A 27342-nucleotide genomic window follows, 5' to 3' on the forward strand; every position below is an offset into this window, starting at 1 on the left:
TCCAACCCCACGGCTTTCCGGGGCTGCTGAGGAGCCGAGCCGCGATGCCGGTGACGCGACGGTGCCTGCGGGTGAGGAATCGGGGCGCGGCGCCAGCGACAAGACAGCGCCCGCGGCCGCTCTTCCCTCCCGCGGTGTCTCGGCCCCGCGCAGCGCCGGGGGAGCCGCGGCCGCGCTGCCGTGGCGGTCCCGCGCCGCACGGGGGCGCCATGTGCGCCCGCACCGACCGCGCCCCGCCCCGCGCGCTCGTTCGGCCCCGCGGGGCCGAGCACCGGCGGAAAGCTCAGGGTTCCCCACTCAGCGCGGGGTCTGTCCCTGCCCGGCACCGCCACCCTCCGCCGCTCCGAGCCCCACCTCCGCACCCCGGCAGGCCCTGGGTGCGCCCCGCCCCGTCAGCTGACTGCCGGGGGCGCGCCCGTGCTGGGTCACGCCGCGCTCGCCGCCCCCTCCCCTGCGCTCCGCTCCCCTCCCTGGCGGGGGCCGCGGCTGAGGGGCCGCCTGCGCAATGGTGCTGGAATCAGTGGTGGCGGATCTGCTGAACCGCTTCCTGGGCGACTATGTGGAGAACCTGAACAAGTCTCAGCTCAAGCTGGGCATCTGGGGGGGTAAGGAGCCCCTTCCCTCTGCCGCTCCGTGTCCGCCGGAGCCAGCGGGGACAGGGAGCGGCTCTCGCTGGATACGGTTTTTCCCCATGAGGGGTTCGCAGGCCATTGTACCGCCGACCCCTCAGAGTGGGCAGTGGGTTTGCAGCCCCCTGTGAGCAGGTGGCGAGTTCCGGGGCCGCGGCCCTCCGCGGCGGATGGTGGTGTGGCCGCACACGTCCCCGCTCCCTCGGAGCGCCCTCGGTTCCTGTGTGCCGTGGTCTGTGCCGTGGTCCCTTGACACCGCCTCCCTCGCGTCGGTCTGTGGGGGGAGCGTGGGCGCACGGCGCTGGCCTGAGTGCTTCGAGGGAGGAAACGCCGACATCGACAGAGCCCTGTTTTCGCTTCTGTTCCCTGTCTCGGGTGCTGGAGGAAGCACGATGGTGCTGTTTGATCTGTGGGCGGGCTCATGGCGCAGTGCCCCGGGTGCCGAGAGCGCTGGGTGCCGGTGTGCCTGGTGCGGTGCTTGGGGAGCTGTGTATTTCAATTATATTTCTAAGTAATGTGTGTTAAACAGCCGGGATAGTGCAGGAACATGGAGTAACTCAGTGAATATATCAAAACATTTCTGTTCGCTGCTCTGTAGTCATGCAGAAAGCCAGCCCAGGGAAGCTGGCTGGTTTAGGTGCCTTCCGTGGGTAGGTCACCACCTTTATTTTTGCTCTTGTCGTCGTTGTGTGTGTTTTAACATTTGCGTAATATTAACACCTATACTTCAAAGGGAATATAACTCTAAGGAATCTGGCATTAAAGAACGAAGAGGTATATTATATGGGCTTTCCTCGGGTATACTTCTGGACCAGTGTTTCTTTTAGAAATCCTGTTATGTTGTCTGCATCAGGAAGAGTTAATGTGTTTGTGAAAATAGGTATGTGTTTTTGTGGCTCTGCGATTCATGATTTTTCTTTCATGTGAAATCATGAAAAACAAGATACCATTTTCCAGCTCTACCCTATGTTGATAGAACTGCAGTTGTCATTCACACTAAGTGAATAACAAGAAAGACTTCCTATTATTGTGGGTGTGTTTAATAGAGTAGAAACCTGTAGACATCTAAATTGGTGATGTTTTTATCATCTCTTCCAACTGTAATTTTGCCTATAACCCATGTTTAGGTCTTACAAATTACACATTTATTGTGCTATTCTGTAACTGGAATAAGATTTTCTGGTTTTATTCATAAGTACTTGGGACGATTGTGGTTGTGTTCTTTTTTGTAATATAAGTAATACTTGAAGTAATTTTTTTCTGTACTTCTGTCTTTCTTCTAAACAGGTGATGTGGCACTTGACAATTTACAGATAAAGGAGAATGCATTAGTAAGTATCTTAATTTAAAATTGGTTTTATGGGTCTAAAGACTTGGACATAGGATAAAATATTGCTCACTGTAATCTCACAAAAGGGTACACTGTTCTTTTTTACTGATTATTGGAAGTAAGTTCTTGGTTAACTGCTTCAAATTTTGCTCATTTTACTGGGACAAAGAAAGAAAAGCTGTGACTGAAAAACAAGAAGTAACTTGCATTAAGTTCCCATACTCTTGTGTTGAAAAACAAATTACTGGGCTAATTTTCATGTTCTTTAATTTGACTAATGAACATCTGGACTACTGAGAGAATCTTGTGCCAAAATTTTGTGTATTTCAGCCTCACTAGAGAGGGCTGTTACTCTTCTGTGCATTGAAAATACATTGGATCTTTATGCAACCTGATCACTGGCTTCTCTTTGTTATTCTAAAGTTTTGTGTTTTACTTGTCCATGTCATCCATTCCTAATAGCTTTGTTGTACTTCAAATCTATTGCTACATACAGCTTCATACTAGTAGATAAGAAAGGAAGGAAGTGTTACTTTGTACATTCTTTTCCTTCTTACGGGGATTGATTCAGATTCAGCAGTTCTGGTGTAGAAAAATGTGGAGTCGTGTGTGACTGACCAGAGCTGAGAGTGAGCCAAGACCAAGTCAAAACCATAAAATAAGAGATGGTTCTGATGGGGTTACACAGTTGCAATGTGTTAGATTTCCGTGCAAAAGTAGTTAAAGGAAGGTCAGTACTGAGCACCACTTTTAGAGAAGTAACCTACACTTTCTTGAAAAAGAAGGGATCAAAGGAATATGATATGGTCCAATACTTCTCTTTTTTTCTCTAGTTTGCATGTCTGCTGATGTCTTGTTTTTCTTCTAAGGTTTACAACTAGAAATAAAGTAGTTTTTAATTTATGTATGTAAATACAGTACTTTGCAAATGTAGTAAAAATCAAATAAATAAATTTAAATTACTTCTTCTGTTTAATACTTCGTTTTTTTTGTCATTTACAGAGTGAACTGGATGTACCTTTTAGAATAAAAGTTGGTCAGATAGGTAAGTTTTAGTTCCAGTATGACTATTGCAATGGAACTTTTAATATAGGCTGTAAAGTCAGTCTTGCCCCTGAATTTTTTTATCAAGTTTTATTAAGTGCAATTATACTCACTGTTGGACCTGGCATAGAAATTCAATGTGACTGCCATTGATGTTATCTGGCAAACCCTCTCTGTGAAACTTTTCAGATTGGTATGAAAAACACATCTGAGAAGTTCTTCCCAGAGACATGAATGATGGAGGGAGCTGTTTAGTGTAGATGGAATATGTGTTGTTCTTTAAAGGACTGATTAAGACTACCAAGAATTTAAAGTTAAATTCCTGAAATGGGCAAATATGCCAAAGGTTTAGGAACTCTTAGATTTTTTTTTTTAATAAATTTATTTCCCTGGTGGTCAGCTTTGTTTTTCACAGGACACATTTATAGGAGATATATTATATATGTGTCGTATTTTTTCTTCTGCTTCATGGGAAAATTGTATTCGTCCCAGTGAATTGAACTTCAGTAGTGATCTCGGGTTTTGATTTGAAGCATTCTGACTCAGACTGCAACTTTTTGCTTAAAACTATGGCTTGTGTTTCCTCTGCATGTATTTTATCACTTCAAGGGATTTATGAAATGTTTGTATGGTTTCTCCTAATGTTCTAAGGTGTTAGGACATCAAGATATACGGCTAGTGCTCTTTAATGCTGGGGATGTTCTTCGGACTAAGCACAGTGGAGATGATTGTTTTGATGTAACTGTATCTGCTTTCTTTAGATAAACTTACTCTGAAGATTCCTTGGAAGAATCTCTATGGGGAGGCAGTTGTTGCAACTCTAGAAGGCTTGTATCTTCTGATAGTTCCTGGAGCAAGTATGTAAACTTCTTAGCAACAGTTAAATAATGGAAGAGAAAAATATCTAAGGGTTCCGTGTAAATGAGTCTGTAATAGCATAGTAGTTCATGTAAGCCACTGTTTTTACATTCTACTCCCTCAGGGAAATTTCTAGATACATGCTGGCAAGTCAGTAGAAGGGTGGGAGAAAACAGCACCTATTGCTTTTATGGAAGTCCTTGGTTGTATCCATTCCAAGTTCAATTCAACAGCCAAGTTTCCTCTAAAACTTTATCCTGAATCCAGTTTTGTGGCATGGTTTAGATCTTTAGCTGTTTGTCTGCTTCTAAATGATGACAATCAAAGGTAAGAACTCCATTAGTACTGTTTGTAGGGAGAGGGAAGAGAGTCATAGAACTTTATTAGTTTTCTCTGAAATCAGATCCTCTGGTATGGTGAGAAAACTTGCAAGTTCCTAGAGTGTGATATGTATAGAACCTAAAACTCTATCTTACATTGCACAGACCACTCTTAGGAGTCTGAATTTCCACAGAAAAGTTCTGTGAAATAATGCATAATTGTGTAAAAACAGTAGGTTTGGAGGCTGACTGCAATGTTGAGCAATGAAAAAAGAATGGCCTTTCTCTCAAATAAGGTGTTTTGCAACATGATGTTATAGATGGTGTGCATTGCTTGATAATGCATTTATGTAGCTTGACATTTAGGATTAATGCTCTCCCAACTTGGTTTACAGGTGTTAAATATGATGCAGAAAAGGAAGAAAAATACTTGCAGGATAATAAACAAAAGGAACTGGCAAGAATTGAGGAAGCCTTGCAGAAAGCAGCAGAAAAAGGTACTGAGTTAATAATGCAAATCTCCATTGGAATTTGAGGACTTAGTCTGTGCCATGAATGAAGAGTCCTGGTTTCTAATTGACTTAATGAATTTTGTATTTTGAAGGGTCTAACTAATCTCACTACAGTGCTTTTTGTACTCTGAAGCTTGAAAGAAATGTTATTTGTTTGTTTACCATTCATTTATACAGTCAACTTCCATGAGAAAAGGGAATTTATTCATCTGGTATGTCTTTTTTTTTTTTGTGCTCTAGAGGAACAGGACCATACAGAACAATAGAAAGTACATTGTGTAAGGGTGATGTTATCTTCCTTTAGCACCTTCATGATAGACGTCAACTGTGTGTTTTAGAGGTTCTTTGCTGAAACGAACCTTCAAGGGGAAGGCTTGTAAACTTTTACTGCAATGATAATGCTTTTGTTTCAGTTTCTGCTGTGCTTTTATGATGTACTGTGTTTCGACTGGTTTGGGAAATGAAACACTTGTGAGCAGGAAATGATTAATGACAACAAAACAATTGAGCATGAACATAGGAACCTTAAACTAGGTCATAAAAAGTGTTAAACTCTTAATTAAGTCCTAAGTGGTTTGTGTTGGTGATTTTTTTTCCTTTTTGCTTGTATTGTCATCACCAATACCTTCAATACAATTATGTATCAATTAGGCTTGTTTATACAGAAATCAAGGTCAGAACCAATAACAGGTAACATGTGTTGGAGGGAAAAATTATCACTGAAGTTTTTGTCTGAATTGAGACCTATTTGTTGGCTTGTGTAATGGTTCTTAAGGTGCATTTCTACAATACTTGTAATACTGCAAATCATGGAAGAGTTACTGAGAAAGAGATGATGCTTTCAACACTTGGAAAAAAATATGGTTTGGTTGTAATCCCTTTGCTCATTTAATTCTCCAGTTACAGGAAAGTCTGTGGCCTTTTTCCTGCGCTGCTAGTTTGACATGTGCATGTACAGGTTCCTCCAAACAGCAATCTGGCTGCAATGAAGAAAGGAGCTTTGCTTTATTTCTTCTTTTAATATGCCAGAAAATATATGAGACCTAAGACAACTTTAGTGAATGAATTTTGCAACCATTACTTGATACTGGGGTGAAAGAATGTTGGTAGAAGTTTAACCTCAGTTATGTAGCGCTTGGATCCTGTACAGCAGCAGTGGTTCAATGATATTCTTTGCACCAGTAGCAATAGGATGAAAGGGTAGTGTAATAAAATGAACTTAACCTAATGGGTACTGCTTAAGGTTCTGGAGCTTCATGTATTTAAGAGTGAGTCTGTGCGCCTCTGGCAGTTTTCTTTTTCAATAAAAACTTACTTAATGCTTTTGAAAAAAATCATCATAGAAAAATGATACCTTAGAAGCTCAACTGATAATATAAAGAACAAGAATTATATTTAGTAATGTTTTGTAGTTTTAAACTTTAGACCTTGAGAAGGAAAAGCAAGAGGAACATTTAAACTGGATTATTTTCTACTCTAACTTGAGATGTTCTGTTATCCTGTGATTATATTTCACTGGTAACCATTTGTGTTTATGGTGCTGTACTAGAGTATTGTACTCAAGAGGACTTGTGTAAGTCCTGCAGGAACAGGTCTTTTGCTTTTGCTAGAGACAGAAATCTTGGAGCCTGTGTTGCTCTGCTGTACTATAAAATTCTAATAAATTTGTCACTCTCTAGGCTTTTAAGAGCACACAATAGCTGCTAAAAATCTAGGAAATATCTTGAATAGAAAGTTGTAAGGGTTCATGAATTCTCAGCTGTACTTTCTTTTCTGATTAATATTTGATTTATATTAATGTATTTAGAATCAGTCTTGATTCAGTCCTTGGATTTAAGAGTATAAATAGGCCTGGATATATTTTCTTTTGATGTCCTTTTTAAATACTGAGCACAGTGGTCATGACACTGTGTTAGTAAGGCAGTGTGAGGGGGAAGTGGAAACTGCTGACACAAGCTGATGAAACTATTTTCTTTTTTCTAAGCTGTTACAATCTGTCTCTATCAAACCTCATATATGGAGACCAGAGGCTGCAGGTCTTTTGCTGGTTACAAGAAAAAATGTAAATTGCATGATTTTCCTATGTAGGTAATCACTGAAACTTGATATTCTGAAGTGACTTGAGCTGTCAGATACTGTAATGAAAATACTGCTGTGTCATACCAATTTTGTGAACTTAATATTAAATCAGGAGTTGATTTCCTTATTTTAAACCAAATGCATTTTTTGGTTATTTGCTGCCATGTGGACCAAGGCACGCATTTACAAGATTCCTTGCATGGGTTGGAAAGTCTGGTTTACAAGGACACCAAGCCTGGTGGGTATGCATGGTTAGTTACATTTTATACATGCATGATGAGCAGGTCCTTTAGATTTTTAAAAGTCCCCCTCTCCAAAGCACCCCAATGTGGAAGTGAGAAAACAATACTTGTATGGTAATCATCCACGTATTGGTGGTTCTAGAAATAGGATTTTAATGAATGTGGATTCAAGTGGAATCTTGTAATGACTTAGTCCTCTTTTAATTGAGTGACTGTTTCAGAAGATTAGGAGACCACCTAGGTTTCCATCAGTCATGTGCAGCTTAAGACTGTAATAAAATACTGATGATATTGTACTATAATTTAACACTGTCTTTGGCTGTAATTACCCTTACTTAACATGTCTGGGTTTAAGGTAATGGAAGTTCAGGCTGTCTTGAAACCATGGACAGACAAAATTAACTATAGCAGATTGGAGCCATTAGCATGTTTTCCCCTACTTCTCTTTATCTGCATTGCTCTTAAGTTAGGCAAGGAAACAGCTTCCCTTGAAATTCAAAGGAACTATTTTTGTGTTGTATGTGCTTTATTTTTAACTTCCAAACCTGATTTTCAGAAATTTACACTTGGCCAAAGTTTTTTTGCTTGAGCTGTTATTTGAGCACAGGTTTAAAGTCAGCTTAAAAACATGCATTTAGTTTCTCCATAGTAGTGGATGTGGGTGAAGAAGAGGAATATCATGTTTCCTTAGTTTTGTTATACATGGGAGTGAAAGCCTGAGACCAACAAATTCAATAGTAAGTGAAGGAAGCTGTCCTTCTAAAATTACTTGTGCTGTTAAAAGCAACTATCCAAAATAAAATGTTTCTGTTTGTCTGGTTTTTCCTTTTTATTATTTATATAGTGACCACTCTATTACCTTACCTGCAAGACAGGTTGAAATCTTGGCAGGCAATTTCCCTCTTTTGTTTGAACAATTCTGCAAATAATATCAAGTTGTTCCCCACAGTTAAGTTAGGTACACTGTTATACTTGCTTCCTTCTTGCTTTAATGAGGTACGCCCTTCTCATGCTCCATCCCCATAAAGATAAGCAGACAGCACTTTTCCTGGGGTGTTTTTTCCTTGGTTGGCTAGAGGGGAAAGAAACAATGCAACTCACCAAACTGGTTTTCTTCAGGATTGTGAAAAAGTGCGAGCATCATTTAATTAATGAAATGGTTGTGATGGTTTGGGTTGTCATATGTATGTAAATAATGGAATTTAATTTCACGTAAAGCTTTTAGAATCATCATTTTTGTGTGTCTTTTGTGTATGGTTATTGGATTTGTTCTTTCAGAGTGTTTTCATACCATACTGCTGATCATCATAAGAATCCTATTGAAAAGTGCTCTTTGGACTTACACGTACATCTGTATCTTAGCTTGAAAGTTGTCTTCTGGACTTACATCTTATGCTAAGAGAAGTAGCTGATTGTTTGCTTAACACAGCTGCAATTCTTGAAGCTTTTAGTGAGACCTGAGACCTTCTAAGCCATTATGCTTTAAGACAAGCTAAACCTTCTTCTGTATTTTCTTATGCTTTCTTACATTTCTGCTTTACTAACTTGAATTTTATCCTTTTTCCAAAAAATTGCTTGCATTGCAAAAGGACGTAAGCGTAAAAAGTACAAAAAGCATTTTAAGAGACCATTTAAAGGTCGTGATCACTCAAAAGGTGGGTAACAGTTATGGCTTTTAACTTTAAGGCTTCTTTTTGCTTTCTGTTTGGATTAGTTTTTCATAGCCTTGGCTGTCCATCCAGTGAGACCTTTTTCCTCCTGTTTGAAAGAGAGGACATAAATTGGAGAGGGCTCTTCTTGCTGTTTATATGTTCTCTGGATCCAGTGAGACTGAAGAGAGTCCTTGTTTCTCATGGAGAGTTGTGCCTGTTCCTTCAACTTGAGCTATCTGTAGCGTTTACAGCAGAACTGTAAACTAGTGGCATTCCACTGTGACTGTTGGAAAAACTGCATATGCAAGTTATATTTGTTTGTCTGATTTTTGTCAGATTCCAGTAACAAGTAAAGAAAACCTGAAACTGATGCTATAGCAGTAAATAGTCTTTTTCATCATGTTTTAGCTCTCTGTTCTAAATAATTGATTTAGTGCTGTGACATATTCAAACAGGAATGCAATTGATGTTGTTTCCCAAGAGGATAATCATTGTCCATAAACACCAAACTGTGCAGATTTTCAGCATTAGCATGTGTGTAAGAATGGGTTGCCATGTCCCATGCGGTTGTATTATGTATTTCATCTTGGAGGAAGCTGCAACTGTACACAGACTTACAGCTGGAGGGAAAACCTTGTGGGGATCTAAGATAAGCTTTACAAGTTACCACACAAATTGCTGCTGGTAGCTGCATTTGGCTGCAAAAAGTTTTTTTTTTTTTTTTTTTTTTAAATCAGTTAATAGGAAAGTGTATGTTGCGTGTGAAAGTGATACAATGCTTCTGTTTCTTCAGAGTTCCTAATTTTTTTCAATTGAAATTAAGTGCTCTCTTGACTGTTATATCATGTTCAATAGTGAAGTCTTCATTTTTAAACAGATTTCCTGAACCTCTGAAATCTTTGACAATTTTTCATTCTTTAACAAGATGCACAAAGTTAGATACCTGTGTTGTTCACTGTACACTGCATATGTAAAAAGTTAGAAAAGTAAATTAGTTAAAGTAAGGAAAGTCAAAACCTGTAGTCCTTATTTTTCTTCAACTTGAGCCATCTGTAGCTTTTCCAACAAAAGTGTATAAGCTTGATAGGCTGATCAATGGCATTTGCTGGAATAGCTGCCTTGTAGGGAGGGTACTGAACACAACAGTGTAGTCTGTAAAGGCAACTAGAACACAAGCAGCTCTCTCATCCAACCATAGTGCAGGTAAAATGCTGAAATACGGGTAGTCATATCACTACAGTGAAATAATGAGGGGTTGCAAATATTACTGCTTGCCATTACATCTATTATTCAAGGGTATTTTGTGCTAAATTACTCTGTCTTATTCATTTGCTTCTTGAAACTGAGGGACTTTTAAGTGAGAATCTTCAACCTTGAAAGGAGTAATGAGGAGTATATTAATCCAGAACTTGCTGTGAGCTACACTACTTTGACTGAAATTTAGACATCTATTTTCTTGTGGTTAAGTTGTGCACAGGCAGCTGATATCGCATCTTCAGAATATGGATGTGCAGAAACAGGAAAAAAATGCAAATATGTAGTCTAAATGAAAACTGAAATGTTAATTTAGAGGAAATATTAAATTTACATCGCTGTAGGTGTTGGTGTAATGAAATTCAAGATGCAATTATTACACTAAATACTGATTTTTAAAAAATTTTTGTTCTAGCCAAACCAAAGGAGGAGAAGAAGGATACTTTCTTAGAAAAGCTTGCAACTCAAGTTATAAAAAATGTGCAAGTCAAAATCACAGGCATTCACGTTAAATATGAAGATGATGTAAGTAACTGGGATATAAAGTCTTCATTTTTAATTGGACTTCAGTGCAGTTTTGATTCTCTAGTCCATAGAGAAACTGTATGTGCCTCCTTGAAAAAGTTGCTGCGGTTTCTTCTGCACCCCTTCAAATAACATGCCTCAGATATGACTGAATGCCAGAGATATGGATATGTGAAACAGATGTTCTTTTTCCCCTTGTCCAGTGCTGCCTTCCTCACTGAATGTGAGTAGTGTCTGTTCTCACATATTGCTGTGTGCAGTGGATGTAGAGAGTTTTTTCACTGTCCTGGGGAAAGTCCACAATGGCAGAAGCCGATGGGTTTACAGATGGGTGTGAAGGCAGATTGTTGAAAACACTTAATTGATATACAAGAATGTTTGTTTGTTTGAACCAAACTAGTATTTCTAGTTTTACCTTCCTTTAGAAAAACAATTAGACTGTTTGTTATGAGACAATTGAATTTAAAAGAAAAGCACTGGATAATAGTGTATTTCTCAGGCCTTTCTTTGGGACTATTGTCAGAGACACTGAAGTTAGGAGATGTCATAAAGTGATATAGCTGACTGAGATGTGGTACTCGAATTTATTTTTTTTTCCTGATGATGATGTTAGAATGCAAAATAAAATTTTCAGTTTGATGTCCTAAGTCTTTACAGTAGAACCATATTAGTTTTGGTCTATCTTAGTGGGTTCCAGTAATGTTTCTGTTAGATTAACTAAGCAAAGGAAGTTGCTCAGAACAGTTCAGGATTTCAGTCAACTTTGAGGGATGCATCTGTCTGCAGCAAGAGAAATAAATACCTGTAATTTTTCTGTTTTTGTAGATCACAGACCCACGGTGTCCGATTTCCTTGGGAATGACATTGGGCGAGCTTAGTTTACTGGTAATGTGTGTGTGAATGCATGTGCTTGTGTGTTAAGTTTGCTTGTCTTTGCAGTAGCAGAAAGAATAAGGAACATAGTAAGAAGACAGTGATAGTGTGCATTCAGCTGAAAATGAAGACAATCTTTTATTCTTGCAAATAATACTGGCAGTTGGAGCAAGCAGAAGGGAAGAGGGTTGAGGAACATTACACTTTCTGGGACTTGGTGATTGGTTGATCTGAGTGACCTTTGAAACCAGGCAGGTTATGTTCAGGCATAATAAACGAGGGCAAACATTTCATCATGATGACCAAGAATTTGGTATTTTTCCAGGCCTTTTGAGAAATGGAGAGAGAAAATTTCAGCCTCTCTTTACCTTAGCTGTTAAGCATTTTATGGGTAGGATGAGGAGTTGAATATAAAAGCATGGAAGTAAATGGGCAGATTTTTGTATGTTATCTTGATGAGTGTGTGTGCAGAGAAACTGGATGCATTTGTTGCTTAGAAGCATAGGATAAATCCACAAATGTGTTAGCTAAGATGCACAAAATTACTTTTATCACTTTGAACTTTTAGACAACAAATGAGAACTGGACACCTTCTATTCTGAATGAAGCTGCAAAAATAATATATAAGGTAATGTGTTTTGGTTTTTTTTCCTACACAAGTGAAGAAAGCAAATAATCTTTGAGACTAGTAAACCTGGGGCTCTAAATAAAGTTGGAAAAATAGTTTGCTTTTTGAATGTTCCTGTTTTTCTTTATTTTTGATGTATAAGCACATGTAGAAGACAAGTAACTGTTTTAATGTCAGGCATAAATTTAAACAAGCTCTCTTTAAATAATTTCTCTTAAATGTGAATGCTGATCCCCTTGTTCAATGCATTGTACTGCAAGCCTGTGTGAAAACTGTGATTTCAGAGAGGTTGTCAAATTGCCTTTCCTAAGCTAATTTGTATTCCTAGTATAATTTGAATTCTGGGAGGTATGCAGAATCTTTGTTCTCCCTGCCCACCTCCTGAACCGCTCCCAGAGCCTGTGCAGAAAGGAGTATGCAGAGATCTAAGGAATTATAGGGACAATATAAGGAGGGTTTAATAGTCCTGGCTTTTTTATTAGGCCAAGTACCAGTTTTCTGCACCCTCATCCTGTAATCCAGGGTCATGTTTAACAGATGTGCATGAATATGTGCTTTAAGAACTTGCAATTATTTCAAGATACTATTGTCAGATTAAATATATCTCAATGCTAATGGTTCATTTGCTATCTATTCTGCTTTCATATGTTTTCTATTTTCACAAATGGAAAGTTAAGTTTGTAGGATGGATGGAATACAGAGTATGCAGATCGTTGCATGTTTTCTTTCCTGTGCAGCTTTTGTGCCTGGACAGCCTCAGTGCTTACTGGAATGTACACAGCAAAATGTATTATCATGGCTCCCGTGAACAAATACTGGTAATGTAGAAGAACGTGCATTAATAGCATTATTCTCTGGCTCTTGTAGTATTCAACACTATGCCACACTGATTTCTACTCCACTCCTCACACTTATGGTCACTGTTTTCAGGGTGGTCATATGTTAATCCATTGTACTGTTGTTAATAATATTTTGTGATCCTCATTTGTTATTAACCCCTATAGGGTTTAGACATGATAAACTATTAAACTATTGTATTTATAAAGGTGTTCTGTGTGTCTGTGTACAATACTACTTGTTTCCCCCTTTTTTTTTTGTGCTTGTCTTTTATGGATACCTTTATTTTTGTCTTATTTTGCCCCTAACAAGGTATGTACTTAACCCAGTGAGCTTGGTTCTAACATCAAAGATTGATTCAAAACTGTGAAGTGCTTAAAACCAACCAGTTGTCTAAGAACAGCCAAGTTGATTTGACACTGCCTGTCTGTGGATGTTTTCCTCTTTTTTCTCTGAATCTTAGTCTGAAGTGAAAACACAAATTGATACACAGCTTGAATTGACAGCTGCAAAATTCTGCTAAGTACAGATGAACTTAAGTTGGTTTACTTCAAGTTTCGAGAACTCTGAACAAGTAATGCTCTTCAGCAATTGTTAGACAGTATCATATCCCTTTACAGGATCAGCTGAAAAGAGGAATTCCCTGTCATGGTAACCAGCCTGAAGACTACCAGTACAGTAAGTAAGCTTGGAATGAGTGAATCTAAACTGTTCTGAGCATGTTAGTGTACAAAAACCTGATCTGATCCTGCAGGCATGGCCATAATGTCTTCTTTTTAGAAAAACCATAGTGTAATAGGACATATTAGGGCTTATATGCTTTTTGACTATTGCAGGGCTGTCTTAATTGTTGTTGGCAAGAATTGCATCCTGATTCTGTGGGGCTTGAACATGCACATTATCTATTGATGTGGTTGGTCTATCACTTGTTATATTTAAGGAAAAAATCCATCTCAATTTTTTTTTATTTTCAAGTTTTCAGACCAGTGTCAGCCTCTGCAAGACTCTATATCAACCCATATGCAGAAGCAGAACTGAAAACTCCTAAGATTGATTGTAATGTGGAAGTACAGAGAATTGTTGTTGAATTCACTAAGCCACAGGCAAGTTGGTTTGGTATTTATCACTCATTTCAGTTTGTGATGAACTGTTGTGTTTTTTCACTGGAAAAAATTCTTAGGGATTTGTGTGCTTATATGCTTGTAGAATTTCTAAACTGTGTAGCAGTACCTGTAGGAAAAGTGTAGAATCTTTTCCCTACTGTGTAACAGTCACTTCCTGGTGATTCTTGCACTCTGGCACTCTTTTCTGTGGACCCTCTGGGAACCACCTGATCTGTATTCAGCCCTTCCAGCAGCATTCTTTACGCCTAGAGAATGCAATCATGAGTAGTCCTTATCTTATTAAACTATAATCCAGTATTATAACTGCAGAAATGCCACAGTACAAGCAAGGGTGGGAATGAATGGAGTGTGCTGGCTTTGGCAACAAAGTCTGCTGAAGCATCAAGGAGCTGATTTAGATTGCTCCACAGCAATTTTGTGTTTTCATTTATTCAGAGATGATCTTGCAGTTAGTTGGTTAAAGAGCTTTTTAGCTCCTAATGATGTCTGAGCCTATATACAGTAAATTCACGAATACAAGCCGCACTGAGTATAAGCCACATCTCTGGGTGTTGGCAAACATTTCAGTTTTTGTCCATAAATAAGCCGCACCCGAGTATAAGCCGCTCTGTCGTTCGCAGCGAGGACCCGCGTGCAACAAAGTTGCCAATTAGTAACAGAACCGTGGGAGGGCGGGGTTTACTGGCTCAGCCCGCTCGGGGCTGCCGATGGGGCCAGGTGGCCAAGCCCAGCGGGGCCACTCGGCGCCACCACTCAGCGCGATCGCTCGGTGGGGCCGCTCGACGCGGCTGCTCGGCGCGATCACTCGGCGGGGCCACTCGGTGCGGCTGCTCGACAGGGCTGCTCGGTGTGGCTGCTCGGCAGAGCCGCTTGGTGCGGCCGCTCGATGGGGCCGCTCGGCGCGATCACTCGGCGGGGCCGCTCAGCGCGATCGCTCAGCGGGGCTGCTTGGTGCCGCCGCTCAGCGCCGGCTGCCGCTGCCACTGGGCTCGGTCACCCTGGCCCGACGCTGCCCCGTGGTGGCAGGCAGGGACAGAGCTTCCCCCGCTCCTACGGCAGCGGTGGCGGGCGGGGACGGAGCTTTCCCGCACCCGTGGCAGCGGCGGCGGGCGGGGACGGAGTTTCCCCGCTCCTGCCGTGGCGGCGGCGGGCCAGGATGGAGCCTGCCTGCTCCTACCGCGGTGGGCGGGGACGGAGCACCCCGCCTCCTCCCCGAGCCGTGGCAATGGCGGCGCGGGGCCCCCCCGTCTCTCCCCCGGGCTGTGGCAGAGGAGGGAAGGAGGGAGCTCTCTCGCCTCTCTCCCCACCCCCACGTGCTGCCTGCAGGGATCGAGGCTCCACCCGCAGCGCAACAGAGTAGCAATTTGTAACAATCGCGAAATGCCGGCTTTGCAGCTGCTCGGCTCGGCACTCTGCCTGGCACTTCTGAGGTTGTAAATGTCAGAAAATTATTCACATATTAGCCGCTCCTGAGTATTAGCCGCATTTCCGGTTTGGGAGCCAAATCTTAGTCAAAATGGTGCGGCTTGTATTTGTGAAATTACTGTACGTTCAGAACTGTACCAGTAAGGTTCACTAATGTAAAGGCAGCTCTGAAATGAGGGAAACTGCATGAGTGGTTGGTTTGAGAAGGCCTGAGAGTTTGTGCTGAGCAGACTGGTAAAACTACAAGTGGTTGTTCTTGGAGGGAAGTAGGGGTTCAAAGAGGTGTCCTTTGAGAAGAATGGGTGCAGTTGGTCACTTTTGGGTACTAACGAAAATGTATAGACTTAAATTTCTGTGTAGTTGGAGGAATACTGAAGGCCATGGTATACTTGCAATCTGAGCACTGCCTACAAACAAAATCTGAACCTCTGCTGAGAAACTTGTTTTCCTGTGTTTAGTACCTCAGCATGATAGACCTGTTGGAGTCCATAGATTACATGGTTCGCAATGCACCGTACAGAAGATTTAGGCCAAATGTATGTCTCCATAAAAATGCCAGGGAATGGTAAGCTATGTACATTCATACATTCTTTAGGAGATGCTGGAGTCTTCTCTAGTCTCTTCATTCTTTGTGGTTAAAAGTAATTTTAAAATTAGATCACATGCTGATACAATTTTCACAGAGCTTTGCTTAACCCTTAGATTCAAGTGACAAAGATCCAATTGATGAAAATCTCACTTGCTAAGATGAAGTCCCCGAGATTTGAACAAAATTCCAATGCTCTCTACCAGAGGTTAAAATGTAATTTTAGAAAGGCTAAAGGAAAAAACTTGGCAAATGTTATACAAGGGAAATGCGTATGTCAGCTGTAGCTTTTAAAGATTTGAACTTAATGCTTTTGGTTGATGTTTTTCAAAGTACTCGCTGATACTGATTATCAAAGTGCTTAAGTGCACTTAATGCTGTAACAGCCCAAATTTGGAAACATGCAGAAGTCAATAATGAAGGTTTGTAGTTCTTCAGGCATTAAATGTAAGCCCTCAGTCCATTTTTCAAAAGTGATGTTGAAAACATTAAAATTTTTATAAGCCACGTTACTCAAATCACAAGTGGTGAACAAAGTGTTTGTATACTAATAAACTACCTCTGCAACCTCTAAGTTGTAATGCACAAATGAAATGGGAAGTTGTTCACAAGTGTGGAATTATTGTAGGTGGAAATATGCAGGTAACAGTGTTCTTGAAGTTCACATCAGAAGACATACTCGAATGTGGTCATGGAGTAACATAAAACAGCACAGGCAGCTTCTGAAGAGTTACAAAAATGTGTACAAGAACAAACTAATACAGAGTAAACTGTCAGAAGAAACACAGAAGCAAATCCAGGTATAAGTCCTTTCTCTTTGAAGGAATTGTATTTTGGTCCCTCTATGAAATAATTCCTTAGATATAATTGAGAATAATCTGAGTTATTGGTTTTACAAGAGCACAAGAGATCTGTGGAGATACCTTTTTAATCTGAAGTATTGTGTAACCTGTAGCGGAAAACAAAATAAAATATTAGTAAAGTGCCATTTAAACCAATCTGTCTTTGGTTGAGGATTAATGAACATGGATACATATAATGAAGGGCGAGAGTAATCTAGTGACGGAAAAAAACTAGACTGCCTAACATCAGTTTTATCTTTTAGTGAACTTTGCAGCTGGGGTGGGATGTACCTGTGATAGGAATGAGCAGAGGTAGAAATCAATTGGAGTGTATTAAGGAGCTGGTAGAAAATTCATAGTGGTGAGCCTTTCCTAAATGTGTTTTAGCAGCAAATAATTTGATCATACATTTTTGTAGGACCTAGAAAGAAAACTTGACGTCTTCAATACAGTCTTAGCAAGACAACAAGCACAAGTTGAGGTAAGGAGTAATTTTTGTTCAGTAATATTGTAGCACTTTAAATAGGATGGTTTTGTCATGATAGTATTTTTAAATAAATTGTGCTGATGTGTGTGATAGGATAAGTAGGTTGGAAGACAAGTTTTCTATCCTTCCAGGACAAGAGTAAATTGATTTCTAAACTGGAAACCAGTTTAAAAAAAAGCTCAAAAGTTTCAAATGATACAGGATCAGTCCTCAGGTTTGTTACTACTAGGTTAAGGAATCTACTACGTTTAAGGAATGTAATTGTTTTTTTACTCTCTTAAATATTGTATTTTGGTATGGTTCCTACCTTCCTGTAGTCTAAATGCTGGTGATGTGTAGGAAAAACTGTCCAAAGTAAAAATTAAGTATCTGCTTGTGTCTGTGCGTGCACAGATACAGAGACATGTCCTTCACCCTGGTCCTCTTTTTGCTACTGTCTAGTGAATCAAAAAGCTCTTAATTCCTTGTGGTGTGGTGTTGCTGTCCCTCAGTTAAATGCACATTCAATATGCATTACTGGAAACACAGTGATACTATAAATTAAGTATTTTGTCCAATTTTTTAAAATCTCTGATTCCTAGACAATAAGGTCAGGACAAAAATTACTGAAGAAGAAAAGCACTGAAGCGGAAAAGAAAAGTGGTGGATGGTTTGGTGGTTTCTGGCGTAAAAGAGAATCTAGGATTAAAGAAGATGAAGAATCACCTGTACCTGAAAGTAAGTGTAGATTGTAATGCACTAATGTCTGGAGAGATTTTATGTTTTCTTATACATTAAAAATAAAATGACGGTATTTTTGCTTCCTACTGTGCAAGAGAGGGTATGGCATAAGCAATGCAGTATTGATCATTTTATGGCACCTCTTACTGAATATTGAGCTGGCAAATAAGGCATTCTTCTAGATTGGCCTTAAGCTTCTCAGGACCTTGGTGAGGAGAAGAATATGGCACTTACAGCTACAGTGATAATTGGCAACAATTGGAATACTGTTTCTGGTGATTTGCTGTCTGGATCACTGGTTTGATTTACAAAAATTCCTGAAATCTGTTTTCATCATGAGGAGCTATGGATACTTTTGTAATAAAAATTACATTGATTTGTGTGCTACATATGTAACACCATATATGACGACTCTTGTGTGAATTATTTTGCAATCTGGAATTTAGTGCAATATGAAGAGTCAATGGAATGTATCAGCTTAAGTAGTAGGGAGGCAAATGTGAGGAAAAGTGGTAATTGTTATTTATTAAGGTGCAAATTGTGTGGATTTTTGTTTTTTAGGTATTGATGAACTAATGACACCGGAGGAGAAAGCTAAACTTTTTACTGCTATTGGATATAGTGACAGCTCCCATCACCTTTCATTACCGAAGCAGGTAAGCAAACTATGGGATGGTTTAGAAAAAACCACACAGCAAATTATGTGTAAAGATGCCTTCAGCTCTCTCATTACCCTGAAGAAAGATGAAGGCTTCAAATTCAGGTAAGGAAATATTTGATTCTTCTGAAGTTGCTGATTGATGGAGTCATAAAATGGTACATATATTGGGAAGTCAGAACCCTCTCTTGGCAAGGCCAAATCTTGATATTTAGCAGTAAGAACAACAAAGGCATACAAGCTGTGTCTTCCAAAATGTAGTTATTTAATGGGATTATAATGATGTTGGTTAATCTAGGCGTCCTTGACTGAATGTAGTTTAGCTATGCTTGCTTCAGCATTTAAAAAAAAATTCCTTAGTGCTGAAAAGAGTGAGACTGTATTTGTTCTGCATTTGTTGAACTACACTATTTTATATTAAATAAATGACTGATAAACATTGAATTAAGTAAAGAATATACTTTGCTTTCTGCATAGAGATGAGTTTCTAACCTTACTTGACTGGAATAACTTAGACACATTTCAGTGTGTTTAAATAAGGAGTTCTGAAAAATTGTTCTTACTGGGATGACTAATTTCAGTTTCCTCTGTTCTTCTCACTAGTATGTTGCCCATGTTGTGACACTGAAGCTGTTAAGTGCTTCTCTTACAATTAAAGAAGACAAGAATGTGGCAGAAACTCTAAAAGTACAGATAATTGATCTGAGTACCAAAATATCACAGCGCCCAGGAGCACAAGCCATTAAGTAATTGATTGGTATTTTCTTTTTGTAGAAACATCTCTTCCTCTCCTCATCCCACTCCCCAGCTTCTTAACTCTTCTTGGGTAGTGCTTGTGTATTGCCGTGTAAATCTGTGGGCATTCTGTAATTGTACTCTGTTGTAAATAATATCATTTGGTGAATAGCATAGAATGAAAGGAAGAAAAAAATGCTGTTTGCTAGTTTTCATGAACAATGGCAACCTCTTTCTTGAATGTGAGAGTCAAATTGCTGAATATGACTTTTGGGAAGTGATAGCAAAACCGTGTGAAATGGTATGGCCAGCATATTCCAGCCAAGCTAATCAATGTGTTACTCACTGCCTACAAAAATGAAAAATTATGGCGTTTTTTTGTGCTGTAGATGGGAGATCAGCCAGAGCAGAAGATACTGAGTCTTTCCTATGTTTTACGAGAGAGCACACCAGAAATACTGGACAAAAATTTTTGTATTGCATGGACAATGAATAAGATTTCCAGTGTCTGGAAAATGAATTTGTGCACTTTTTGCTTTCATTTGTAGTTTCTTCATTTCAAGCTTCATATATAAGATCACCAGCTCAGCGACTGACTCTTGAAATATTTTTGCCAAAAACCATTCTGGGGAATTTTCAAGGTGCAGCTTGAATACTGTAGGGAAGCAAAAAGAACTTTGACATTATTTTACATAAATGCATGCTATATAATTTAGTTTGCAAGACTGAAGCTGTAGAATAGATACTCCTATAAGTGATAGTTCTGGAAAAAATGTGGTTGTTATCTCAATGGAGCCAGGCATATGACACTGTTTATGGCCAAATATGTTGGCTCCCAAAGTCAGGGATTTCAATGGTGAAGGCACAAGACATGAAAATAATCTTATATAATAGGTACTTCTAAGGATGAGTGAAGTTTGGTGTTCAGTGGCTTTCTTTAAAGATGTTTTCCTACAGACTCCACTTTGGATGCTATTGTCAGGGCAGTTCTCAGTACAGAATTCCCATTTGCACCAAAAGAAGTCTGTAACTACTTTTTAAATCCATACATAATAGTAAACATTCCTATACTTTTTATTTATGCAACATAAATATTCTGCCTTTCTTTTCTCTTCCAACTGATTCTAACCCTTTCACAATTAAGTATTTTTAACTATTTAATCTTCTTTAGGGTTGAAGCAAAGCTTGAAAACTGGTATGTTACAGGCCTGAAACAAGAAAACATTGTACCATCTCTTGTGGCTTCCATAGGGGATAGCAAATCTTCTCTGCTTAAAATTGAGTTTGATGTTAACCCAGAGGACAGTACAGCTGACCAGAGGCTTACTATTGAATCGCAGCCTGTGGAAGTAAAATATGACGCAGTGAGTAGTAACCAAAACACTCAGGTATTTCTGAGTCCTTTTTCTCTGCTCTTATTCTCTTGGCTCTGTCCAGATCTGATTTTAAGTTTTTATTGAGTGACTTATATGTATAGTGCTATATAATGCTAATTCTTGTTTTTTTTTTTTTTTAAAGAGAACAATAAATGCAATGGTAGAATTCTTTCAGACAAGTAAGGGAATGGATCTTGAAAGATTAACAACAGCCACATTAATGAAACTGGAAGAAATCAAGGAAAGAACTGCTACAGGTAAGATAGTAACAAATCTCAGTGAAGGTGAGCCCTCAGAATGTTTCCATATGATTACCTAAAGACTTGGCTTGTTTTGATTAATGACCAATAGTAGGATGGGAATTTTTCCTTGAGCTGGTTACCCTCATTTCAACTGGGATAGAGTTAATTTCTTCTTACTTGGTTGCTTGGAGATTTAGTGAATGTTTTGTGGGAAGGAGCATTGAATTTAGTAAGAAATCATAGAATGCTATGAAAGTCTTTGTTCAAGAGGCTTTATCTTTCACATAACATCTTTTTGTATGCTGTCACAGTTGCTTCACTTTTGAATAGCATTTACAATTCCATGCCCTTTCCTTTTCGTTTAAGGATTAGTCCATATTATCGAAATGCGGAAAGTCCTTGACTTGAAGATTAATCTGAAACCTTCCTACCTTGTGGTTCCACAGACTGGTATCTACCATGAAAACTCAGATTTGCTGATTTTGGACTTTGGTACATTTCAGGTATATGAATGATGTCTCTTAAGCTCAGGGGTAGCAAATATTCTCTTTTAACATAGCTGTTGTCTCGAACCATCTTGCTTTCAGAAGGCAGGGTTGATTTCAGAAGGCATCTGTGTTGATTTATTTTTAACTTACCATATTTCTAACCAAATAGGTTTGGGTCAGCAGTTTGATCAGAGTTGTTAGGGTATCTTTGACATACTTGTATGAGTTAATCCTCCCCAGGAAACATGTTCATGTTATAATCAAGATTGTAATATCTTTTCATCTAGTATCTTTCATTTCTTCAGTAGAATACATGAACTTCTGCTTCCTGTTGTAAAATAAAATTTTGTAAAATAAAAAATTGTTAATAAAACAATTTTTCTCTTGAAGTTTGAAAATGAATTACCTTGTTTCTATAAAATGGAAATATTGCAATCATGTAACTTGATTTAATGATTGATTAAATATTTTAGTTTTATTCCATAAGTAAAATTATAGAATAGTGAAAAATTTTTTTTTGCGTAGCTTAGAATTAAGTGGATTGATAGAAGTAACAACAAAAAAATCTACTTGGCAAGAATAAGCGAAGTGTGAAATGATTTAATACATTTTCTCTGTAAGAGTCCAAATGTCAATTGTTAATCCCTATGAATCATCTTTCCATCTTCACTAGAATGAATAGCACATGTCTCTTTTAAAGACTTGACTTTGTTTTGTTTGTTGTGTATTTAGCTGAACAGCATAAATCAAGGCGGCAGTGAAGCTTCTAACTTTTCATCTTTAGAGGAGATTATGGACAAAGCTTATGACCAATTTGATGTGAAAATTCAAAATGTGCAACTTCTTTTTGGAAGAGCAGGTAACAAAACAACATAGCTGCTGTTTATGCAAAAGGTTGTTGAAAGCTACCTACCAGTAATAAATAAATATGTTTAAAAAAAAACCCCAACAAACTAAAATCAGTAGTTAATGAAAAGATAGGCTATAATACAAATTGGGCACCAAACTTTGAAAAAATTGGTTAGTTTCTCTTCAAACAGCTGCTCACTTTTTGTTTGGACTTGTGCATCACTTTGATGGTAGCAATGTATGTAAATGACTGGAACTCTTATGCTTTTCATCATATGTTGGAAAAGCACGCCTAAAATTTGCCTTAGTTCTTCACTTAAGTTCATGTAGTCGACAGAATGCTAGGTTGCTGTTTTATCTTTTATCTGTCTATCCATTTGTTTTTCTAGGGGTCAATGTAGATACGTCTTTTAGTGTCGAATTGTGTTTGGTGCTGCTAAGGCAGTCATGTTCACATATGGGATTAAAAGCTTTTAAAATACTTGATCTAAGTAGTTTTAGGTTTCTTTGGTTGGTGATTGGGTTTTTTGCCCTTGTAGTGATGCCATTTGATTACTTTAATGATGCCTTAATTTAAAGCAATTAGCAAGTGATTTTTTTTCATCTAAATTTACTGGACATTTTCAGGTGAAGACTGGAAGAAGGCTCGTTTTCAACATCCATCAACTTTGCACATTTTGCAGCCTATGGATATTCATGTACAGTTGGCAAAATCAATGGTGGAAAGAGATTCCAGGATGGCAAAGTAATGTATTAATGTAGAAAAGACTAGTTTAGAATTACTTTGTACTTAGAGAAAAGAAAGCTGTTTTTTCTCTGGAGGTTTGGTTGCACTTTGCAATTTGAAGGTATTAACTAAGAAACTGAAATAGGTTACTATTGTTGGCAAAATCTTTTTTGGGTAGTGGTTCCCTGAATCCTTTTCTGTTTACTAACCACTGCTTAAGTCAAAGCCCTGTTTTAATGCAGAATCACTGGCTTTACTGTAATATGATCTTTATATAGAAGTATCCATGTTAGTAAGATTTGCATGAAGAATTGGTACCTTTTTGTGTAGGAGTTTAATCAGTTGGTTTTTTAAAAAAAGGTTTAAAGTGTCAGGAGGACTTCCTTTGGTGCATATCAGACTCTCTGACCAGAAAATCAAGGCAATCTTTGATCTGATTGATAGCATTCCACTGCCTCAGAAGTCATCTGTGTCAGTCCCAAGCACAAAGGTAAGCTGACTACAAGCAAGAAACTTAAAAAGCACCCAAACAAGCAAAAAACGTCACTAATGTCTTCATTGACTTACCATCAGAACATTCAGGTCTTCCTCAAACAAGTGGTGGAACCTTTGTCATTGTCCTGTTGGTTTCAGTACAAGTATTGGCAGAGCTGACCTTGCCAAAGAGTGTGGGGAAGGCATTCATCATCAGTGAAAAATACCAACATACCAAGTTATAGAAACTTTAAAATACTGTTTTGGTTATTTTTCTCTTTTCTTTCCTTCCAGGCACCAGCTATTCCCACAATTCCTGCTGTTGGTAAAGGGTTACTTAATACACCCCAGTTGTTAGCAGAAATAGTGTCAGGTAAGAAGCTACAGATGTGTCTTTGTACAATAAGGCCATAATTTAGGGAACAGCTAATATTTTCATGCTGTTATTGATGTTAAAACATGTAATGACAACAGAGAGAGGCTTGATAGGTCATACCTACCCTCAAGTGCATAAGGAGATTTGATTAAGATGCTGATATTACCTCAGACTAAGAAACTTGCTTTTTCTAAAAAGCAAATCCACCTTTTAAAAAAAAATAATATTATGCATAAGCAACCTCTTCAAATGAGTGAACCATAAATGCCAGCTGTATTAGGTTGTTCTGACTGTTTTGCATTAGCAAAGCTTTCCTTTTTCTGAAAAGGCAGAACTAGAATAACACATTACTGAGAAATTACTGTATTGACACTGGATTTGATAATTTATTTTCATGGCTGTTCTACAGAAAAACTTCCTATAGTAACCTGGACACTGGTTTCCTGGAGCTTCTCTTATTACTTTCTCATATGTTCTTGAATGTCTTATGATGCTTTTAGACTCTAGTGCTATGTTTAATAGGGCTTTTGTTTGCTTCCCATCCAATGGGTAATAGAGCAGTATGGATCTAAAGTATATTTTGTCAGGTTAGATGTAAACTGATCATGCTGTTAAAACTGCAATTGGAATAGGAAAGAGAAGGTGGGATATTTAGTCCTTTTCTAGAAAAAGTTTACTGAGGAAGTAATTTCATTTCTGTAGACTCTGAGGAAGAAGAATATTTTGATTTTGAGGAAACCTCTGAACCAACTGACAGTTCAGTAATTAAAGGAGAAGAAATAAGAAAAGAGGAGTCTGCTCAGGAGGAGCTGATAAATCTTCAGCTGAAGTTTGAAATTAAAGAAGTATGTCTGTAATTCTGTTTTTCCCTACCTAAAGAATACTTTAACAAAAAGTCCAATATTCATTTATTAGTGTTCTCTAGATTAGTGGATGCAGAAACATGATCACCAAACAAAAAAAACCCCTCATATATACACATACATATTTTTATGCATGTGAGATACATCTTGTCTGTGTGTGATGTATATAAATAAAAACATGATGCATACACACAGATATATTTTTTTAAAAAGTCCCTTATTGGAGTATTTTAGTAGAAAGAAATAGTACCAACTCATAATTAGGGGGTAGGGTGTGGGAATTTTGCACTGCATAAACAAAGTCAGGTATTCAGGCAGGTCTCTTGCAAAGGGAAAATCCCCAAATATTTTTTGTATTTATATTGTTCACTATCAAACAGTCACTTCTCCTTTCTATTATATGCTCTTAAATCTGTAATAAAAAAATGCTTCCAACAAAGCAGGGAGGGCATTAATTTTGCACTTTTTTTGTTGTTGGTTTAAATGGTGAGAATACTGCGTGTGCAAAGATGGCATAACTGTATTTCTTGTTCATCCAGGTTTTAGTAGAACTCACCAGACAAAAGAAAATTGAGGAAACAGTACTTGTATTTGATGTAATGCATCTTGGAACAGAAACTACTGTCAAAACCTATAATTTAGCAGCTGTATCTTATTTGAAGAGAATAAGCTTGGATTACTATGGAATTGGAGGTAAAGAGCAGTGGCAGAGAAGTGGATTTGTGTCTATGTGTGTGTGTAGCAGTTGGAACTCTCCTGTTCCTTGTGCTCGCTGAAATACAAATGTTGTTCCTGTTTCCCAGTTATTGTGCAACTGTCCATTGGCAGTGCTTGTGCCACTGATACAGTTGATAAACCCTGGACTCTCACCATAATGCTTATGGGATAAATAAATGGCTTAGAGCTCAGTCTTTGGATGGAGAAAGGATTTGTCATTTTGGACTTGGCAAAGAGAAACCAGTGGTGCATATTTGGTGGTGCAATGTATTTTAGCAAATCCTGCCGAAAGTTAATCCCTACCTTCAAGGCACAAGTTGTTTGATTCTCTGAAAGAACAAGAATGATCCTAATTCTTGTTTATCTCATGTGGTGTTTTACAGGTAAAAAAGCACCCATTCATCTAATCAGGTCCTCAGACAAAACTGCCTTAGACCTTCTGAAGGTGGAATATGTCAAGGTATACACAAAGCTTTTAAAAAGTATTTTTAAAGCATTTCTACATATTTCTAATATGTAGTCTATATATAGTCTTAAACCTACTATTCAGAGCTAGTTGGATTATTTTGTATCTTCTGAAGAGGACAGTGACTGGTTGAAATTTGTATTAACCTTCATTCAAATCATTATTTTCAGGCTGACAGAAATGGGCCACAGTTTCAGGAAGTTTTTAACAACACTGAGCAGATGGTTCAAGTGAGTGTTTGCAGATTTTATTGCTTATTTTCCTTTGGTTTGCTTGCTCAGAACAGAGGAATTAATAAGAGATGTTTTGCTTTCCTGTTTTCCTGCCTTCCAGCAGGAGATTTCAGAGGTTAAAACACCTTTGAATTTTTATACCACTTAAGAGCAGAATGGTTGTTGAACTGCTGAAAAAGCGTCTATCTAGTTCATGTGGATGAAATTCCAACTACAGTAAGAATGCACCTTCTCATACGTCAGGGATCATGATATTCAGGGGCCCAGTAGGGGAAACTATAGAGGAGTCACAAAGTCTTTCATGTCAAATAATTTGTGTTTGTGAGTACCTCATATTCAGCACTCTGTTGGCTATCTTTTATAAGAAGTCTTAATCCCTGTCTTGAGAGTGCTTTTTTTTTTTACTCATGGTGTATTTTTGATTTTAGTCTAGGGAAAAAGAGTGACTTGAGGCATTCTTGAAATAAAGTACACAGGATGGTGTTTTCTGTTATAGGTCCTTTCTCTTCTTTATACCTTTATGGCATTATTTTGTCTGCCTTATTTTATTGTGAAGACTTAAATATTTCACTTGTTACTTAATAGTTTTAGAGTGTCTATAGATTTCATCTGAGAGCTTTAATTACTGAAATCTTTTTGTGAAAATGCAGTTCCTGAAGCTGCAGCAAGAGATGAGTTCTAACACTCCAGTGCTGCTGAGTCAACTGTCTTCATACTATGGGCTAATGCTTCTATTAAGAGAACTGAGTTTTCTGTATATCATCTGTTCAAGGGAGTTGCTGCTGTTCCCTTACAGCTCTTCAATGGGACTTTGGCACCTGGAAGAGTTACATTTGGGCTCTATTTCCAGTTTCAAGTCCATTCAAGTGGAAAACTTCTATTAAACTACAGACCAGGCATGCACTTAACGTTTGGGACTCCTTAGTGGATTTATTGAGGAATACCCATATTCTAAATATTTTCTTAATATGTCAGCCACCTGCCATTTAACCCATGCTAGTAGGACTGTTATTGCAGGACCATTCAAGCCCAAGGCTGTTTTTGACAAAATTAATTTTGAATCAGTATTTTTTGTGCTGAGGAGGTTATAGGTTAGCAGTTAGGCTGTAAGAGCTGTAACTCTAGGTTACAGCTAGGTTTCCTTATTTTGTAAGCTTATTCCATTTCTGCT

The 27342-nt window shown here is 38.5% G+C and overlaps 1 protein-coding gene across 3 annotated transcripts in view; it reads left to right on the top strand.

Moving 5' to 3' along the window:
- The first annotated feature begins 416 nt into the window (after positions 1 to 416).
- The window catches only part of VPS13C (vacuolar protein sorting 13 homolog C), a 76497-nt gene continuing 49571 nt past the window's right edge, over positions 417 to 27342 (top strand). For 2 of the 3 annotated variants that reach the window (XM_033071157.1, XM_033071160.2), the window contains exons 1-30: positions 417 to 605; positions 1917 to 1960; positions 2962 to 3004; positions 3765 to 3860; positions 4577 to 4678; positions 6948 to 7010; positions 8604 to 8669; positions 10336 to 10445; positions 11271 to 11330; positions 11887 to 11946; positions 12684 to 12764; positions 13404 to 13461; positions 13759 to 13886; positions 15791 to 15897; positions 16547 to 16718; positions 17179 to 17241; positions 17829 to 17964; positions 18529 to 18623; positions 19229 to 19371; positions 20532 to 20724; positions 20879 to 20993; positions 21345 to 21481; positions 22199 to 22325; positions 22943 to 23060; positions 23403 to 23532; positions 23811 to 23889; positions 24595 to 24737; positions 25295 to 25448; positions 25856 to 25932; positions 26109 to 26168. In XM_033071157.1, coding sequence (XP_032927048.1) covers positions 506 to 605; positions 1917 to 1960; positions 2962 to 3004; positions 3765 to 3860; positions 4577 to 4678; positions 6948 to 7010; positions 8604 to 8669; positions 10336 to 10445; positions 11271 to 11330; positions 11887 to 11946; positions 12684 to 12764; positions 13404 to 13461; positions 13759 to 13886; positions 15791 to 15897; positions 16547 to 16718; positions 17179 to 17241; positions 17829 to 17964; positions 18529 to 18623; positions 19229 to 19371; positions 20532 to 20724; positions 20879 to 20993; positions 21345 to 21481; positions 22199 to 22325; positions 22943 to 23060; positions 23403 to 23532; positions 23811 to 23889; positions 24595 to 24737; positions 25295 to 25448; positions 25856 to 25932; positions 26109 to 26168 — 3060 coding nt within the window. In that variant the 5' untranslated portion in view covers positions 417 to 505. The remainder of the gene's footprint in view (positions 606 to 1916; positions 1961 to 2961; positions 3005 to 3764; positions 3861 to 4576; positions 4679 to 6947; positions 7011 to 8603; positions 8670 to 10335; positions 10446 to 11270; positions 11331 to 11886; positions 11947 to 12683; positions 12765 to 13403; positions 13462 to 13758; positions 13887 to 15790; positions 15898 to 16546; positions 16719 to 17178; positions 17242 to 17828; positions 17965 to 18528; positions 18624 to 19228; positions 19372 to 20531; positions 20725 to 20878; positions 20994 to 21344; positions 21482 to 22198; positions 22326 to 22942; positions 23061 to 23402; positions 23533 to 23810; positions 23890 to 24594; positions 24738 to 25294; positions 25449 to 25855; positions 25933 to 26108; positions 26169 to 27342) is intronic. The other variant, XM_033071159.1, reaches the window with a different exon arrangement.

Source organism: Catharus ustulatus, chromosome 12 (genome assembly GCF_009819885.2).
Source record: "Catharus ustulatus isolate bCatUst1 chromosome 12, bCatUst1.pri.v2, whole genome shotgun sequence".
Classification (NCBI taxonomy): domain Eukaryota; kingdom Metazoa; phylum Chordata; class Aves; order Passeriformes; family Turdidae; genus Catharus; species Catharus ustulatus.